General features: G+C 41.8%; 2 protein-coding genes across 2 annotated transcripts in view; both read left to right on the top strand.

Moving 5' to 3' along the window:
* Positions 1-6512, top strand: part of atg2a (autophagy related 2A) — a 32159-nt gene extending 25647 nt beyond the window's left edge. The window contains 11 exon segments of the mRNA XM_030739602.1: positions 101-236; positions 827-1048; positions 1269-1370; positions 1656-1740; positions 1953-2115; positions 2351-2420; positions 2529-2611; positions 2763-2884; positions 2984-3138; positions 3334-3492; positions 5884-6512. Of these exon segments, the coding sequence (XP_030595462.1) occupies positions 101-236; positions 827-1048; positions 1269-1370; positions 1656-1740; positions 1953-2115; positions 2351-2420; positions 2529-2611; positions 2763-2884; positions 2984-3138; positions 3334-3492; positions 5884-6120 (1534 nt within the window). The 3' untranslated portion in view covers positions 6121-6512.
* A 3160-nt stretch (positions 6513-9672) lies between these two features.
* trmt112 (tRNA methyltransferase activator subunit 11-2) lies at positions 9673-13723 on the top strand. Its single transcript, XM_030739631.1, has 4 exons — positions 9673-9852; positions 11335-11436; positions 12072-12164; positions 13314-13723. Exons 1-4 carry the CDS (start codon positions 9778-9780, stop codon positions 13413-13415), a joined length of 372 nt encoding a protein of 123 aa, XP_030595491.1. The 5' UTR covers positions 9673-9777; the 3' UTR covers positions 13416-13723.
* Positions 13724-16333: the final 2610 nt, after the last annotated feature.

Raw genomic sequence — 16333 nt, 5'->3', positions numbered from 1 at the left:
ATATTTTCCTCCCTGTCCTCCTCTGTGTGTGTGTGTGTGTGTGTGTGTGTGTGTGTGTGTGTGTGTGTGTGTGTGTGTGTGTGTGTGTGTGTGTCTGCAGAGGTCGTTCAGTCTCCGCTGGTCTTCGTGGGTCGCCGGCTCGCTCTGCCCCCTCCGCTCGCCCGCAGAACTCCTGGCGCTGGGCTGGAGGCAGTGGGCGTCAGCACAGCCTGCTGATGGAGATACAGCTCACCAAGGTACACTCGTGCTCTGTAACTGAGTATATTTACTCAGTATACTGTGCTCTACTTAAGTTACTTCACATTTTAGAGAAAAATTAAGTAGTTTTTAACTGCAGTTATGTGACTGTTGTAGTTTCTTTCTGGTTTAAGAGTTTACATTTAAAGGGATGGTTCATCTCAAATCCAGATTCCTACTTTTGTCCTCTGGACTGCAGTGCTATTTATCCATGTAAATGCCTGGTTTTAAGATGTCTGCCGTCTCTTTAATATAATAGAACTAAAAACATAGCATAACTCATAACAAAACAGTCACCGGGACTTTTACATTTTTATCCTTTTAACCAGACGCTACTGTTAAAATTTAGTATAAGGAAGTATTTTTACATTTTTGCAACAGGTCTGAATACTTTAAATGCTCTTGCAAAGCTGGTTTATCTCAGTATTGTTGTCAAATAGTTCTATTTGATATTTGATTTACTGGTCATCACTTAGAATGTACTGATGTCACTGGTTTGAAACTATAACTTCTTTTAAATACATACTATCATACAGCCAAAAATCACTGCACCCCTTTCTCAACATGTGCCTCCTGTTTTATCCTTCAGGTGTCATTCCAGCATGAGTCCTACCCAGTGGTAGTAGCAGGGCAGGACGGAGAGGGGTCAGCAGCGGTCGGGGTTGGTCCCAGTGGCGAGCAGCCACTCTCCAGGCAGGTGTTCATCGTCCAGGAGCTGGAGATTCGAGACCGACTGGCCTCCTCACAAATCAACAAATTCCTCTACCTCTACACTAGTGAAAGCATGCCCCGCCGAGCCCACTCTAATATGGTGAGAGAGACTTTAATTATAAACTACTGAATTTTCTGTCAGACAGCATCTGACTTGCAATAAAACCACCCTGATGTCGTAAATCCCAACTTGCCTTCTGCACTTGCTATTTGGCACAGTTTATTGCAGCAGAAATAAATAGGAGAGGTGTGAGAGGACTTGTCCTTTATATGATAGTAATCATGTGTTGTGATATTCATGAAGTGTTTTGTCTTTGTAGCTGACTGTGAAGGCCCTGCAGGTGTGTCCTGAGTCTGGGCTCGGTGGGCCAGAGTGCTGTCTCCGGGTCAGCCTGCTGCCGCTGCGACTCAACATCGACCAGGTAACTTCTAGGACTGAACACTGAGAGCTATTGTCAAAAAGTTGCTGATTAAAGTTTTGATTAAGAAACAACTTTTACATTATTAAAATATTTTTTTCTAAATATTTTTTAATTATTTTGAGTTCTGATGTAGCAAATCTGCGTTAGCTTGACAGTCATAAATGACCTGCTGCATACTTCAAAGAAGTCTCTTTGTGGCTCGTTATTAATTCAGTACCATTCATCCTGCTGAGGACCAGCGGTTTGTGCTGCTCTTACCTGCATTTTCTTCTGTTTCCTGTCCAGGATGCACTGTTTTTCCTGAAGGACTTTTTTAGTAATCTAGCTTCCTCTGTTAATCCTTACCTGCCCGTGGACCCTGCAGCTGAAGGTGAGCTCTGTCGGGTGTTCTTTTATCATTCTTTGCTGCAGTTATTTGATGATCTGCCATGCTGCTTTATGTAGAGTCATATACTGGTTATATCAGTACTACATGTCATGTTTGTGGCATAATGATTTTTTTTATTGGCTGCAGAATGTTTAAATGATGACTGATTTTTTTTTTTTTTTAGCATGTTTGATTTGTGACCTCTTTGTTTTTAGTGAAGGCAGATGCCTCCCAGAAGGCGTCTGAGGAACCAGAGGTGGCTGCTGGTGCTGGTAGTCTTGGACCCGACCTCACTGCTTCGGTGGAAACTACCTACAGTGAGCAGAGCTCCTCTTCTGCCGGCTCCAGCTCCTCGACCGACCAGCCGATCTACTTCCGGTATGTAGACACTGATTTACTGGAAAGACTCCTGAGAGCTGTGGTTACCAGAAAAAGAGGTTCTTCTCTATTGGGAAGAAAAAGGTTACAAAGGTTACTAGTTGAGCAATTCCTGTGTTACAGCAACCAAAAATGAATACAACTTTTACAAAATAGCATAACTAAAGTAGAATAGCCCAATGAATAAAAGTTTAAATGATTTAGGTTCTGTGTTCCTTGTCTTCATTCTTTTCAGGGAGTTTCGTTTCACATCTGAAGTGCCTATCTGGCTCGACTATCACGGCAAACATGTCGTCATTGAACAGGTGAGTGGTCATTCAGATGGCCTGTTTACCAATTCAAATAAACGCTTATTTAATAAAAAGATCTCTGAAGGATTTAAATATTGCATTTTCACCCTTGTTGTTCCTCAGGGGACATTTGCAGGGATTCTGATCGGTTTGGCCCAGTTAAACTGCTCTGAGTTGAAGCTGAAGAGGCTCTGCTGCAGGCATGGGTAAAAAAAAAACAAAACACAACTCTCTCAAAACAAATATTTAAACATATTTATTGCATGAAATATGTTTTAAGAGTCTCTTTATTGTGCAACTAGCCCCAAGTTTGCTGTTAGTAGTTTGTGACTTTCTGAGATGTTCTGCGTGTTCCAGTCTCCTCGGTGTCGACAAAGTGATTCAGTACGCCGTCACGGAGTGGCTGGCAGACATCAGAAAGAATCAGCTGCCAGGTATCCTGGGAGGTGTTGGCCCCATGCACTCAGTTGTCCAGCTGTGTAAGTTGCTTTTGTCTGCTCCAAACATATCAGCTTCTTATCTTGCATTATCTTGTGGTTCATCCATCCTCTCTTCTTTATCCTGGTGTGTTTGCCCAGTCCACGGAGTGAGGGATCTGTTTTGGATGCCTATAGAGCAGTACAGGAAGGATGGACGTATTATTCGAGGTCTCCAGAGGGGGGCAGCATCCTTTGGCACCTCCACAGCATCTGCTGCTCTGGAGCTTAGCAACAGGCTGGTGCAGGCTATCCAGGTACTTTCAGTTTAGATTGTGACTTTTAATGAAAGTTACACAGAAGCTTAAAGGTAAAGCACAGACATATTAATAAGGTCCTCATGTAAAGTTTGGATGTGTCAGCAGGACACTTGTTGAAGGATCTCAGAGTAACTGGGCTCTTGGGTAATTGATGCCAATAACTCTGCTGGTGTCTTTGTACCTCTTTGACAGGCTACAGCAGAGACTGTGTATGATATCTTGTCTCCAACGCCTCCTCTCAACCGCTATGCCATCACAGAGGGCCGCGCCACCTCCAGTCGACCCCGCAGAGCCGCCCAGCCTGCAGACCTTCGAGAAGGAGTGGCCAAGGCCTACGACACTGTCAGAGAGGTGCATCACCAAATATATGTTCTTTAAATGGAGGAAAATCACTTTCTGTAATAATCTGATCATTGAGAAGCAAAGTTTTTGGGTTTATGAGGTTAATCAGGGGATGAAAGAAAATTGCTGCAGCTGCATCTCTGCTGGAAAATGTTCTTTTTGCAGCATTTTCACAGGATCTTTTTTCATAACTTAAATACGTCTGATATGTGTTCTTGTAACACATTTCTGTCTTTCACATCAGGCTTATAGAAATGTAAAATCATGCTGTCGAATTGCAGTAGGTTGAAAAATGTGATTCAGAATGTGTGTTAAGAGCTGACATCACACATTATTAATGTGAGTCATTTTGCTCTCGGCCCCCACACATTTTCCTTCTTTTTAAAAAGTTAAACAGATGACAAGATTTCCTGCATAACATGAAGTCTTAGTATCCTGGTGTCTTGTGTATGTTTAAAGCCTGTTTCAGACAATGCTGAACTTCATCAATCTGGGGCCTTTTTTTCAGGGTGGAATGACTGTACAGCATACATCTTTAAAAACATTTTTTTCTCTATCCACACGGGGTCAAATATATGCACACACCCAGGGGTCAAAGTAGTTTTAAATTCTTACCGGTACTATGACAAAAATCGTGTGTGTGTGTATAAACTTTTTGTTTTTATTTAAGTCTGTAGATGATAAGTGATTTATTCTTCGTCCTGTCCCAATGCAAGCGGAGGTTTTTAAATCTGCACCACCTGTGTGCTGTGTTATGGAGGTAAATGCGCTCTCGTGTAGCATAAATCAAATCTCCGGTCATAAGCAGTGTTTTCAAGCTGTGCTGTGTTGTTGAAATAGAGCAGAATAACATGAAACACAATTAGTTAATCTCTCTTTGCTTTTAATTGGGATATTTTGTAACGAGCAGACTGACATTAACCGTAGCGGTGGACATTTTAAAGGCTGGCCGGTGACGAAAGCCTCGAGCTCTGAGGGGAGAGAAGCTAGAGAATTGAGGCTCCAGCATAGCACGAACAGTTCAGAAACAATTTGAAATGTGAAAAACAAAAGCTATTAACCGGTTAAGTTGTGTTTTAGACTGCTTATTGCTAGCGGATCTGTTCTGACCCAAAGTGCAGCCATGACTGGTTGTGAATGACGGCTTTACAGCAGACAGCCGCTCCCCCTCTTCCAGGTACTGCGTACCGGCGCAGAATCTTTTAGTGGTATACAGTAACGAACCGTACTGGCTTACTTTTACCCCTGCACACACTTAATATTTGGTTAAATGTCCTTTAACAAGTGGCACCTCGATCAGACGTTTTTATCAACAAGCTTCTGTCTTAATTTTGGCTGGTTATTTGACCACTGTTCTTGGCAGGGTTGGTAGAGTTCATTTAAATTGGTTGGTTTTCTGGCACAGGCAAGGTTTTTAAGTGTAGTCCACAAATTTTCAATAGGGCTGAGGTCGGGGCTTTGGGAAGGCCCTTCCAGAAGCTTAATGTTAGCCTGCTTTATCCATTCTAAAACCAGTTTAGATGTGTGTTTGGGATCATTGTCCTGTTGGAACAAATAGCTCAATCTTTGCCTCATCTGACCATAAAGCTTTTCTCCAGAAGGCATTTGGCTTGCCCGTGCGGGCAGCTGCAAATCTCAGTGAGCTTGAAGGTGTCAATTTTGGAACGGGGCCTTCTTTTTCTTAGTTGGCCCCCTCTCAGTCCATGGCGATGTAAAACTGGCTTTACTGTGGACAGTGACTGTGGTGTTCCAGCAGTTTCCAGTTCATGACAGGCTTGAGCCTTGGTGGTTTCTGGGGTATTCCTGAACATCCTAACCAATTTCCTCTTATCTGAGGGTGACAGTTTGGGTCTTCTTCCAGACCTTAGCAAAGTGGTGACACATCCAAAGAACTTGTACTTACGTACAGTTGTTTGAACTGATGATCCTGGAATCTGCAGTTGTTTGGAAATGGCTCAGAGACTTTCTCAACATGTGTAAATCTACAATTTTCCTTCTTTGATCTTCACTGAGTTCCTTTGACTTTCCCATTGTTCTGAGTATTGGTCGATCCAAAGAGTGCTGTCGAATAAATCCTTTTTATGCTGTCAAAGAGAAACTACCAGTTGTTGTCAATCATGATCACTAATGAGAAGTTAATAGGCCTTGGCCTTGTTGGGTTAAGACACTGTAGAACCTTCAGCACCACTTATTAAAAAATTTAAGTGAGTGTATGTATATATATTTGAGCCTGTATGTATATTTTTGACTCTGTGTGGATTAGAGAAAATCCAGAATATTCATATCAGTTTATGTAAACTTCTAGTCATGATTGTCACCAGGTTGCTCACAAATAATAAATGCAAAGGGGGCCTAAAACACTAAATATTTGGACTAAACTCTCTGCTCTTTGTTCTCCAGGGAGTGATTGACACAGCCCAGACGCTGTGCGATGTAGCATCCCGCGGCCACGAACAGAAGGGTCTCCCTGGTGCTGTGGGCGGTGTCCTGCGGCAGATCCCGCCCACTGTAGTTCGACCTTTAATAGTGGCCTCTGAAGCCACCTCCAATCTGCTGGGTGGCATGAGGAATCAGATCAAACCAGACGCCCGGAAAGAGGATTTCCTCAAGTGGCGCACAGAGGACGCCCAAGAATGAGGACAGCTTTTTGTCTGTGTGAGAGGGAGTGTGCGTGTATATGAGAGCGTGTTTATGCGAGATCATGATTTGGGAAAGTGTCTGTGGGAATCCAGGGGGTTGAATGAGTAACTGCATGTGTGTTGTGTCTAACAAGAGAGAGCGCATGCTCCAATGCAAAAAAAAAAAAAAAATGAAGAAAAACAAAAAAAAGGACTAACTACTGCTGCAGTTCTTGACACGCAGTATTTGATGTCGCTTCAGCATACTTGGACGTACCAGATTTCACTTTTCTGTTCTGCATTCGCTCATTGTCCTGCTCTCAGCAACACACTAGTCTGCAGATTCTTCTTATGTCAGTGCAAACATATCGCCGTCACTTTCTGCTGGCTTTGTTTTCAGTCTGACGGGGGGGGGGGGGGGGGGGGGGGGGGGGGGGGGGGGGGGGGGGGGGGGGGGGGGGGGGGGGGGGGGGGGGGGGGGGGGGGGGGGGGGTTTTTTTTTTTTTGTTTTTTTTTTTTTTTTTTTTTTTTTTTTTTTTTTTTTTTTTTTTTTTGTTTTTTTTGTTTTTTTTTTTTTTTTTGTTTTTTGTTTTTTGTTTTTTTTTTTGGTTTTTTGGGGGGGGGGTGGTAGAATTTATCACACGCTCAGCGTTTCCTCAATCACGACGGGGGCCCTCTCATGTGCCTGAACTGTGCTGCTTGAAGCTGTTTAATTTAACAGTGATTTATAGCATAAGTTCCAAGTTGCATTGAGAAGGGATGCTAATGACTGGGAGCAGCTTCACCTAATGAGCTTTCTGCAGATGAGTGAGGATACTGGTCTTTCGGGGGGGGGGGGGGGCTGCCATGTGTAAGTTTTTGCTCTCCTTGTGCTAATAGGAAACTGAGAATATTTTTGATCAAGTGTCCTTTGCTAACACCCTTGCAGATGGTACAACGCTGTGTGATTGGTTTAGCTGTGACCCACTATGCACCCGCTACCCCTCAGTGCTGTTTCTTCGTGCCATAAACCTTGCAGTGTCCTTTTAACTAGTTGTGTTGCCTTCCTTGGACCTGTACCTCATCCCCTACTAAAAGTTCAGCACATACAGCTGCATACCTGACTGAACAGAAATGGCAGGTTAAATGAAGCCTATAAATTTTGTAAGCATATTGGATTTTGCTCAAGCTTCACAAAGTTGATTGTTTTTCCAAGCTGATGTCGCTCATTGGTTCCCACTTTGCAACTCATCTGTTAAACTCGCATCCTGGGATCAGAATTAGCCCACTATGTATTCAGAAGTCCTTTGCCCATATCTTTAGTTGCCTCCTCATTTTTGTAATTGTTTCTGTATCAGTTTTTTTTAATTATTATTATTTATTATTTTGTTAAAGCATAAGTATTGTCATATTTGTTTTAGAGTAAGATTGGGAGGTTGTGAATCTGGTGAAAATGGAGGATGAAAATTAGGTTTAAAATGTTTTTACTTTTTTTTGTTTGTTTTTGTTCATTAATAAGCGTGAGGGATGTGTGTCCCTGTATGTGTGTGTCTGTCTGTGAGTGTGTGAGGACGACAAAGTGTGTTTGTGTGCACACATGGTGCATCTCTGTGAAGGTGACAGGTTGATGCTTGTTACACCTCTTGCGTGTAATTACTATTTAGTATATCATAAACTGTATGAATGACCTGTATAATACAAAGACAAGAATTATACAAAATTAATACAAAAATTAAAAAAATTTGAGTATAAAAACTGAACACCTGTCTGCCTTTTTTATTTATTTTGCTGTTAATCCATATTTTAACCAGTGTTGTGCTGTGCAGTTTGTAAACAGTGTTCTGGCACAGGTTTGTGGTAGACATTTTATTTAAGAGTGGTGATTGCTTTGGCAAAAAAAAAAAGTTCTTGTGTGTTCTTTATGGCAGCGCTAAAGGCTTTGATGCGCCTTTAGCGCCTGCCAGAGGGCAGCAGGTCAAACAGTTCAAAGCCAGGTGTGAGCTGTTCTTGATGATGATTTTGACTCTGCTGAGGCAGTGGGAGGTCTAGATGTCCATCAGGGAGGGAAAGGGCAGCCAACGATTCTTTGTGCTGTCTTGAATACCCTCAAAAGCCTCTGTTTGCCTCATGCAGCTGTCTCACCATACGTGATACAGTATGTCAGCAGGCTTTCAATGGATGAGCGGTAAAGGTCATCAGCAGTTCGAGGCCAAGTTACTCTTCCCGAGGACCCTCAGGAAGTGTAGTCGCTGCTGAGCCTTCTTGATACAGCTGTGATGTTATATGTCCAGAGAGATCAGCAGAAATGAGGACACCAAGAAACCTGTAGGTGTGGACCCTCGCACATGCTCACCAGTTGATGAAGAGGGGGGCTGGGTCAGTCCTGTGTTTCCTGAAGTCAATGATGATTTCTTTGGTTTTCATGGTGTTCAGTGTCAGCTGTTCTCTGAACACCATGCTGTCAGCTTCAGGATCTCCTGAAGTCATAATTTAACAATTATGATCAATTGTTAAATAAGTAAACAGTTATGGTTAAACTTAACTCCATCTTGAGCAGGTGCAGTATTAAACCTTAAAGTGTATAATAATCCAGTGTATCAATGATATTTGTTTAAAGTATGCTGAGAATATTGTTTTTTTTTTGTTTTGTAGAAACAGATTTTGTGATTTTAATCGTTTAATGTCTTTTATTAATTCTTCCACCACAATCATTGTGTATTACCAGAGGAAACACTGTTACAGTATAACACACACACAAAAATGGAGCCTTCATCTTATAATGTGCACAAGTTAACATGGCTGAGTGGATATATTACTATAATATGTAGATTATGACATAAATTGAGAAATACTAAATATTTTTATTACTGTATATTTATATATTTTAACACATGTTTGTAATGTTTATCTGTATGGTAACAGGATGCAATCAGTGCTAGTATTGGTGTTTTCTCAAAAAAAAAACTGTGAGCTGTGGAATGTAATAGATTTTTTGTCTTCTTTTGGTAATATGGGTAACGGGGTTACATTGGTTAGAGTGATAAACAATCTAGTCAGAAAAGAAAATACAATAATACTGGAAAAATACAAAATATGTCAAAGAAGACTGACCTTTGGTCTACCCATGGTGTTTATGTCACTTCCTCTTTGTCATGTGACTTACTGCCTTGTCTCTTCCAGGCTTAAGTTAACAGGTTTGGGTAACAGGGTGGTACAATGTGTTGTGGGACAACTTGCAGTTCATAATTACTGTTCTTTAAAATATGTTGATCTTAAAATTGTTTAACAATTATAATAGATGTGTCATTAAAATCAAAACAAAAAAGTGGATTTATAATTTATTTTAACTGTTATATTTGACATGAATTTGGTTATCAAGAAGTTAGGACAATAGAAAAATGGCACAGGGGGCATTTTGTGTTTTAAATAATATTTTGGAACAGCTAGGTTTACATTTTATCTCAGGATAGGTGTAATTTACACAACAATGTTTTAGTATTAGTATTTAGTATTACAGAATGGCCCTAAAAATAAATTAAAGATACGACAAGGAACCAACCGAAGCTTCGGGACTCTTTTACGCGACGTACCGGCGGGACTTCCGGTGCACATGTAAACGCTGCAGCGTGTTTGATGTGTAGTTGTGAGTCTGCGGCTGTTCGACAGTTTACTTGGTTTTTAGCGCCTGTTTGTAACCATGAAGCTCCTCACGCACAACATGCTGACGTCTCACGTGAAAGGGGTCACCAATGGATACCCGCTGCTCATCAAGGTAACCGCGAGCACCTGAATAGCAACAAGGGAACTTATGGTAACACAGTTATAATGTTAATTTTGGGGAACCCAACAGTCAAGTGTTCCATTCAGAGCTGCAAGTGGAAACAGTGGGGAGGAAAAAACCCCTACCAGCAGGAAAACCTCCCGCAGAGCCAGGCTCAAGGAGGGGCTTTTATGTCTAATGTCTTTGCTAATGTTGGTGAACAGGCTGTAGTCAGTGAGATTTATGAAGGAGTCATATATAAAATAAAGAAACGACCTGTTTTGCAGGTATTTTTATGACTCTGTGCACTACAATATACATCTAGTCATTTCTGGCACTTAAAATATATGTATAGATAGCTAGCTACTTTATTGATCCCGCAAGGGAAATTATTGTGTAACAGCAGTGAGAAAAAATACAATCTACAGTAACTAAACATCAAAGTGAGAGTGCCAACGATGAGTATAAAAAAAACGTACGTACAAGAGAGTAGGGCAAACCGCATTGATAAATAATATAATATGTAATATACACTATAAATCAGTATGTACAAAAATAATCCAGAAGACAGCAGCAAGAGGATATAATACAAAATTTGTGTGTTGGCTCTTATGTCCTGACAGGTGTGTTCACCTAACACAGAAAGAAGAGTTATTATGCAGTTTTATGGAGAATGGTAGGAATGATTTCCTGAAGCGTTCTTTATGGCAGCGAGATTGAATCAGTCTGAGGGAGTAGGAGCTCTGCTGCCTCATCAGTGTGGAGTGGAGTGGGTGAGATGGGTTTTCCATAATAGAGAGCAGTTTGTTCAGTGACCTCCTGTCCCTCACTGACTCAAACGTCTCCAAATTCTGACCTATGATGGTTCCAGCCTTGTGAATCAGTTTGTTGATCCTGCTGGCATCTCTGGCACTGATGTTGTAAGCTTTGCTTCAGTGACAATAAATCCTATTTCTAATTCTAATCTTGTAAAATAGGGTTTAAGATTTTGTGAAGTAGTCACACTTCGTTAAAAAAAAAAGATTTGCAGCTTTGAAGGAAACCACTGAATTATTTTTTTTTTTTGCACTGTTACAGACATTACACAATTTTTGAACAAAGTTGACAACTGTGAACATAACATTGACGTGAAAAAGAATGATTATAGTCAAGTGATCTTCTTGCATATGTGCTCTAGAGCTTTTAGGACAACCTAGGAGTAATTGGTAATAGATGCATGAACTAGTTCTTCAGCTCTGAGTTGGGATGTCTCTAATTTCAGCAACACTGAGCAGATGAAAGAAGGCAGCCTTAGGTATTTGTTTAAAGTTCAAGTAAAAGGATTTATCCTAATTGAAACAAGCTGCTGATATTTTCATGTTTTGGCTTTGTGTCTGTATGTGTATCATCGCACATGTATGTTTTGAATCATTAATATGAAAATATTGAACATTTTAAAGTCATGTGCTCTAGCACTGATATGCTCTGCTCTTCTTTCTGATGATCTGTGTGCAGGCCACTGAGGTGAAGGTGAATGAGGTGGAGTTTAACTCTCAGTTTGTCAGCCGGATGATCCCCAAACTGGAGTGGGGCGCTCTGGTCCAGGCAGCAGAGGAGGTGGGTCAGAACACACACCCTTTCAGCCACATACGAGAGACATGCATGTAAATGCTAACTGGTGGTCCTAAACTGGCTGTAATGGGGTGTGAGTGTGAATGATTGTCTGTTTCTGTGTTAGCACTGTATGGACTGGCTGTCTGTCCAGGTTGTGTCCCACCTCTCACTGTGTGTTTGCTGGGATGGGCTCCAGCCACCCAGTGAACCTAAGCTGGATAAGTGGTTAACAAAATAATGCCATAAAAAGAAAAGAATGATCTGTGAGCACCCTTTGTCATGAAAGCAACACACTTGATACACATGCTTCTTAAGACGCATAAAGACAGAGGTTGTTTTGAGTGTCCTGTGGATTTATTCTACCTGTTCAGCCTGATTCTGATGCTAATCAGGGCCCTGAATAGAGTTTTTTTGTGACTCTGGCTTTATTGTATGGGGTTGATGTCCTGCTACACAATGAATTAGAAGTGGTCAAAGTCCTCCTGGGCAGTACTGTGCATAAAAAAATCACAGGACTTTGCGGGAACAGCAGTTTATTCAAGTGTTCCACAGTACACAAATTTCTTTCACTGGGATACATGTTGTAACATTCATGTGAGACTTTTCTACACCTGGTGCAATCATTTTTCTCTCTGCAGTTGGGTCATCGACAAGACCTGCCAGGTGAGCTGGCCCCAGACTACGAGAAAAATGAAGAGTTCTTGAAGAAAGTGCACCGAGTGCTGTTAGAGGTAAAGCGGTGAATTTACCCCTGTCTCTTCAAGCCAAACTGTTCCATAAAGGTGGGGGCATTAGGTTTTTTGGGCTTCTGAGGTTTGGGCATGCCAGAATAAGTGTGAAAACCACAGGTCTCTGAAATGGAAGGTGCAAATTAAATGACAAACATTTGAGAAAATGAAGGACTTACAGCATTGTGTCCATTTGTGTAGTGTTTCGCCTACACAAAGGTGTATGCACCTTTGCAAATATGTTAGCAAACTGTTCTCCAAAAAACCAGCTTAATGTTTTATGGTACTGGGGTTGTTTACATTTGCGTAGGTATTTGCCTACACTGAGAGGTTTTCAACCTAACGCAACATGTTTCCAGCACGTAGCTCAACTGAGAGTAGGCTGAATGCTGTTTGCATACAGTGGGCCCAAACAAGGGAGGCAGTGGGAAAAACGTCAAAGGTTCACAAAAGAACAACATAAGTACAGACAGTGGCTGCAGTGGACACTTTTCATTGTTTTTAACTCTTGGTTTCACTTCAGTTCTTTGTATGTTATAACTTCACTCTTGTCTGTGGCTGGCTGACAGACCAACAAAAGCACAAGCATGATTAGCCCACTGACAGTGCCACCTGGTGACAGTAAATGGCTACAACATGTGGGTGATGGTCTGCAAAGCTGTCTGTAGGCAAATACAGTTGGCAAACGCAGTACTGTAAATCTGCCTTACTCTTGGTGTTTGTAACCTGTGCCTGCAAATGCTTACAAAGCAAATTATGCTGAAGCAATGGGATATAAATCATTTGGATGATGATCTTGAGCATCATCAAATATTTTCATTTTACCTTAATGTTTATTTTAAACTGTATATTTTCACTTTCAGTGTGTATTTCCATTGCAACTTTGGTCCTAATTTTCATTTCAGGTGGTATTAAAAAGGTTTTGAAATGTCTTTAGCTTGCTTATACTTATGCTTTGGTCCAGCATTGTGGAGTGTGTTTCAGAGGGTGATAAGAAACCACAGCTAATATACTCTGTGGTCTGGTCTAAAATCTTTAAAGCATCATGAGTCTTAGGGCAAACCAAATGAAGCAGTAGTGACACTTTTTGATGTATGGTGTATTTGTACTGTGGTGCCACCTAGTGGTGACTTCTTGTCTGTTGTGTTGCAGGTGGAGGTGATAGAGGGCTGTCTTCAGTGCCCTGAATCAGGGCGGGAGTTCCCAATCTCTAAAGGAATCCCGAACATGCTGCTGAATGAAGACGAGGTGTAGACGGCACCGCCTCGGTTCCTATTCCCATCCTCACCCACCGTATTGTCGCTCTGATTCTGGACTGTGTGCATTCAGAGAGAGGCTGGACTCTGATTAGAGTTGGAAAATAGGCCACACTGTTTGTTTGATTGTAGTTATGACATCTGAGTGGCCGATGCCGCCAGTGGAGGGAAAAGATTTGGAGAATAACAGATGGAAACGTTCCCTGAGAGTAACCCCCAGTGGTTTTATCTGTATTTATTTTTGTAACTGTTTTGACTCTTTTCCTTTTTTTTCCTTTTTCAATAAAACTGTCCAGATTTTCATAACAGCCAGAATCGTTAGTGGAAAATATGGATTTGGTTATATTACAGACATTCAAAATATAACCCAGAGAGGCCGGCTCTGAACCCTGTCCTGCCTTCTGCCGGGGTTTTAGAAAGTGCTGAGGGCCAGATGACGTGGCAGTGGCTTATCTATATTTGGCTTTGAGGAAAAAGAGCAGAAACAGCAGGCAGGCAGGCTGGAAGTTGTTTTTGAGGAAGTCTTTATTTCTTTTTTTTTTTTTTTTGTCCTTGAAGCTACATATTACAGTTCTTATAGGCACACACACACTTAGACTGGCACACAAAACACCCCACCTGGGTGTCCTCCTGTGATCTGTGATGCTCTGTGATAAGTCTGATCTTTGTGAGGTCTTTGACTGGAGGAGTTGAGGACCATATTTACTAATTGGGCATCTTTGTCTTCTTCCGTATGATATGAAGTGGCAGTGCCAGTCAAGTTGGAGCAGGAGGCTGTTTGTTTGCAGGCGCTGTTATCATTTTTAGAAACACTGCCAGGACAGACGATGAAGGGGGAGGTTGCCCTGACCAGAAGCCTAAAGGCAGCCTGAGTCTCTCCTACCTTTCCCTTCTACTTACAGCAATTACAGGCCTCCACCCGCAACTATAATAACGGTATAATGGGATGGCAGCAGAGCAGCAATAAAAGCCACCCCTGACAGATTAATAGTCCTCTCAGAGTTAGGAGCTGTAATTAACAATGAGACCAAAGAGGAACAGACAGAAAAGAAAGGCACTAGATTGAAAGCTTAAAAAGATAAAGATTTAAAAAAAAAAAGGGGGGGGGGGGTGTCTTTAGAGCATTTTGAATAAGATCAGAATTCAGCCTTTAAACTGTTGCATGAACAAGTCAGAGCTGGAAATCACACCCAGACTAAAGCTGCATTTTGAAATCAGCATTTGGATGTTGCATAATATTTAAAAAGGTTTTATGTTTTGGGAATGGGCCTTTGAGTGGAAATCGATACCACTCTCATCTGGCTCTGCCTGTAGGTGATAAATGCCACCTACAGGAGCTCTGAAGCTCATAAATCAACAGTTTTATGGTGACTGTTGAACTATTTATTGGCTGGAATTATAAGTTTCTGGAGACTCAGTTGGAGAATACTGCAGTAGTGGAATCACAGTTTCTCTAACCTAAACCTTGCTTCTCCCTTTTAGTGAATATTTTTGAAACCAGTAGACTCAAGGCTCCATGATTTACGGTACTTTCACTTGTTTTTAGGAGAAATTGATGTTAAAAGCATCAAAGGCCATTGTGGACACACTCTATGACACTGGCACATAACTTCTTTCATACACTCACCTGCCACTTCATTAGGTACACCTGTCCAGCTGCTTTTTAAATGCAATAATCTAATCAACCAATCACATGGCAGCACTTCTATGCATTTAGGCATGTTGACATGTTCAAGACGACCTGCTGAGTTCAAACCGAGCATCAGAATCAGGAAGAAAGGCCATTTAAGCGACTCTGGATGTGCCATTGTTTTTGGGCTGGTCTGAGTAGTTCAGAAACTGCTGTCTACTGGGATTTTCCCACACAACCATCTCTAGAGTTTACAGAGAATGGTCCAAAAAAGAGAAACCATCCAGTATGTAGCAGTTCTCTGGGTGAAGATGCTTTGAGCTGACAAGAAGGCAACGGTAACTCAGATAACCACTCGTTACAACCAAGATGCTCAGAAGAGCATCTCTGAATGCACAACCTTGAAGCAGATGCCCTGCAGCAGCCAAGAACAGGAAACAGGCTACGAATCTCTGAACCAAAATTGGACAAAAAATATTGCTTACTCTGATGAGTCTTGCTTTCTGCTGCAACATTTGGATGGTCGAGTCAGAGCTTGTTGTGAACGATCCATCCTGCTCTCAGTGGTTCAGGCTGCTGTAATGTGTGGGGGATGTTTTCTTGGTACACTTTGGGCCCCTTAGTGCCAACTGAGCATTGTTAAATGCTACATGCTACCTGAGTATTGTTGCTGACCCTGGTTATCCCTTTATGACCACAGTGTACCCAACTTCTGATGGCTGCTTCCACCATGTCACAAAGCTCAAAACCATTTCAAACTGGTTTCTTGTACATGCTCAAATGGCCTCCACAGTCTCCAGATCTCAATCCAGTAGAGCACCTTCAGGATGTGGAGCAGACAAATCTGCACCAACTGTGTGATGCTATCATGTCAATATGGAGCAAAATCTGTGATGAATCTATGCCATGAATTAGAGCAGCACTGAAAGCAAAAGGGGGGTCCAACACGCTACTAACTGTACCTAATAAAGTGGTGTGTGTTTGTGTATATAGTTTGGCTATTTTGCACATAATACGCAAAGGTAATGTAAAGATTTAGTTCCTTAAATGCTGAACTGTTCCCCCTGGAGCGGTTTAGTTGCGGAGAGAGGGTGGTGAATTTTTGTGGAGAAAATAATTGCAAAATGTGCAGCTGTGTGTGTGTGCCTCTTCTGGAGGGAGGAAGATGGTTTTTACCTACATAATAATACACTACATTCACTCTGGTGGCATCCCGCCCCCACCATCACCACCACCACCACCATCCATCCCTCCCTCCCAGCCTCCTTCTCTCTCCGTCTAAGGCT

This window comes from Archocentrus centrarchus, chromosome 10, assembly GCF_007364275.1.
Source record: "Archocentrus centrarchus isolate MPI-CPG fArcCen1 chromosome 10, fArcCen1, whole genome shotgun sequence".
Lineage (NCBI taxonomy): Eukaryota > Metazoa > Chordata > Actinopteri > Cichliformes > Cichlidae > Archocentrus > Archocentrus centrarchus.
This window is presented reverse-complemented; position numbering and strand designations above follow the sequence as displayed.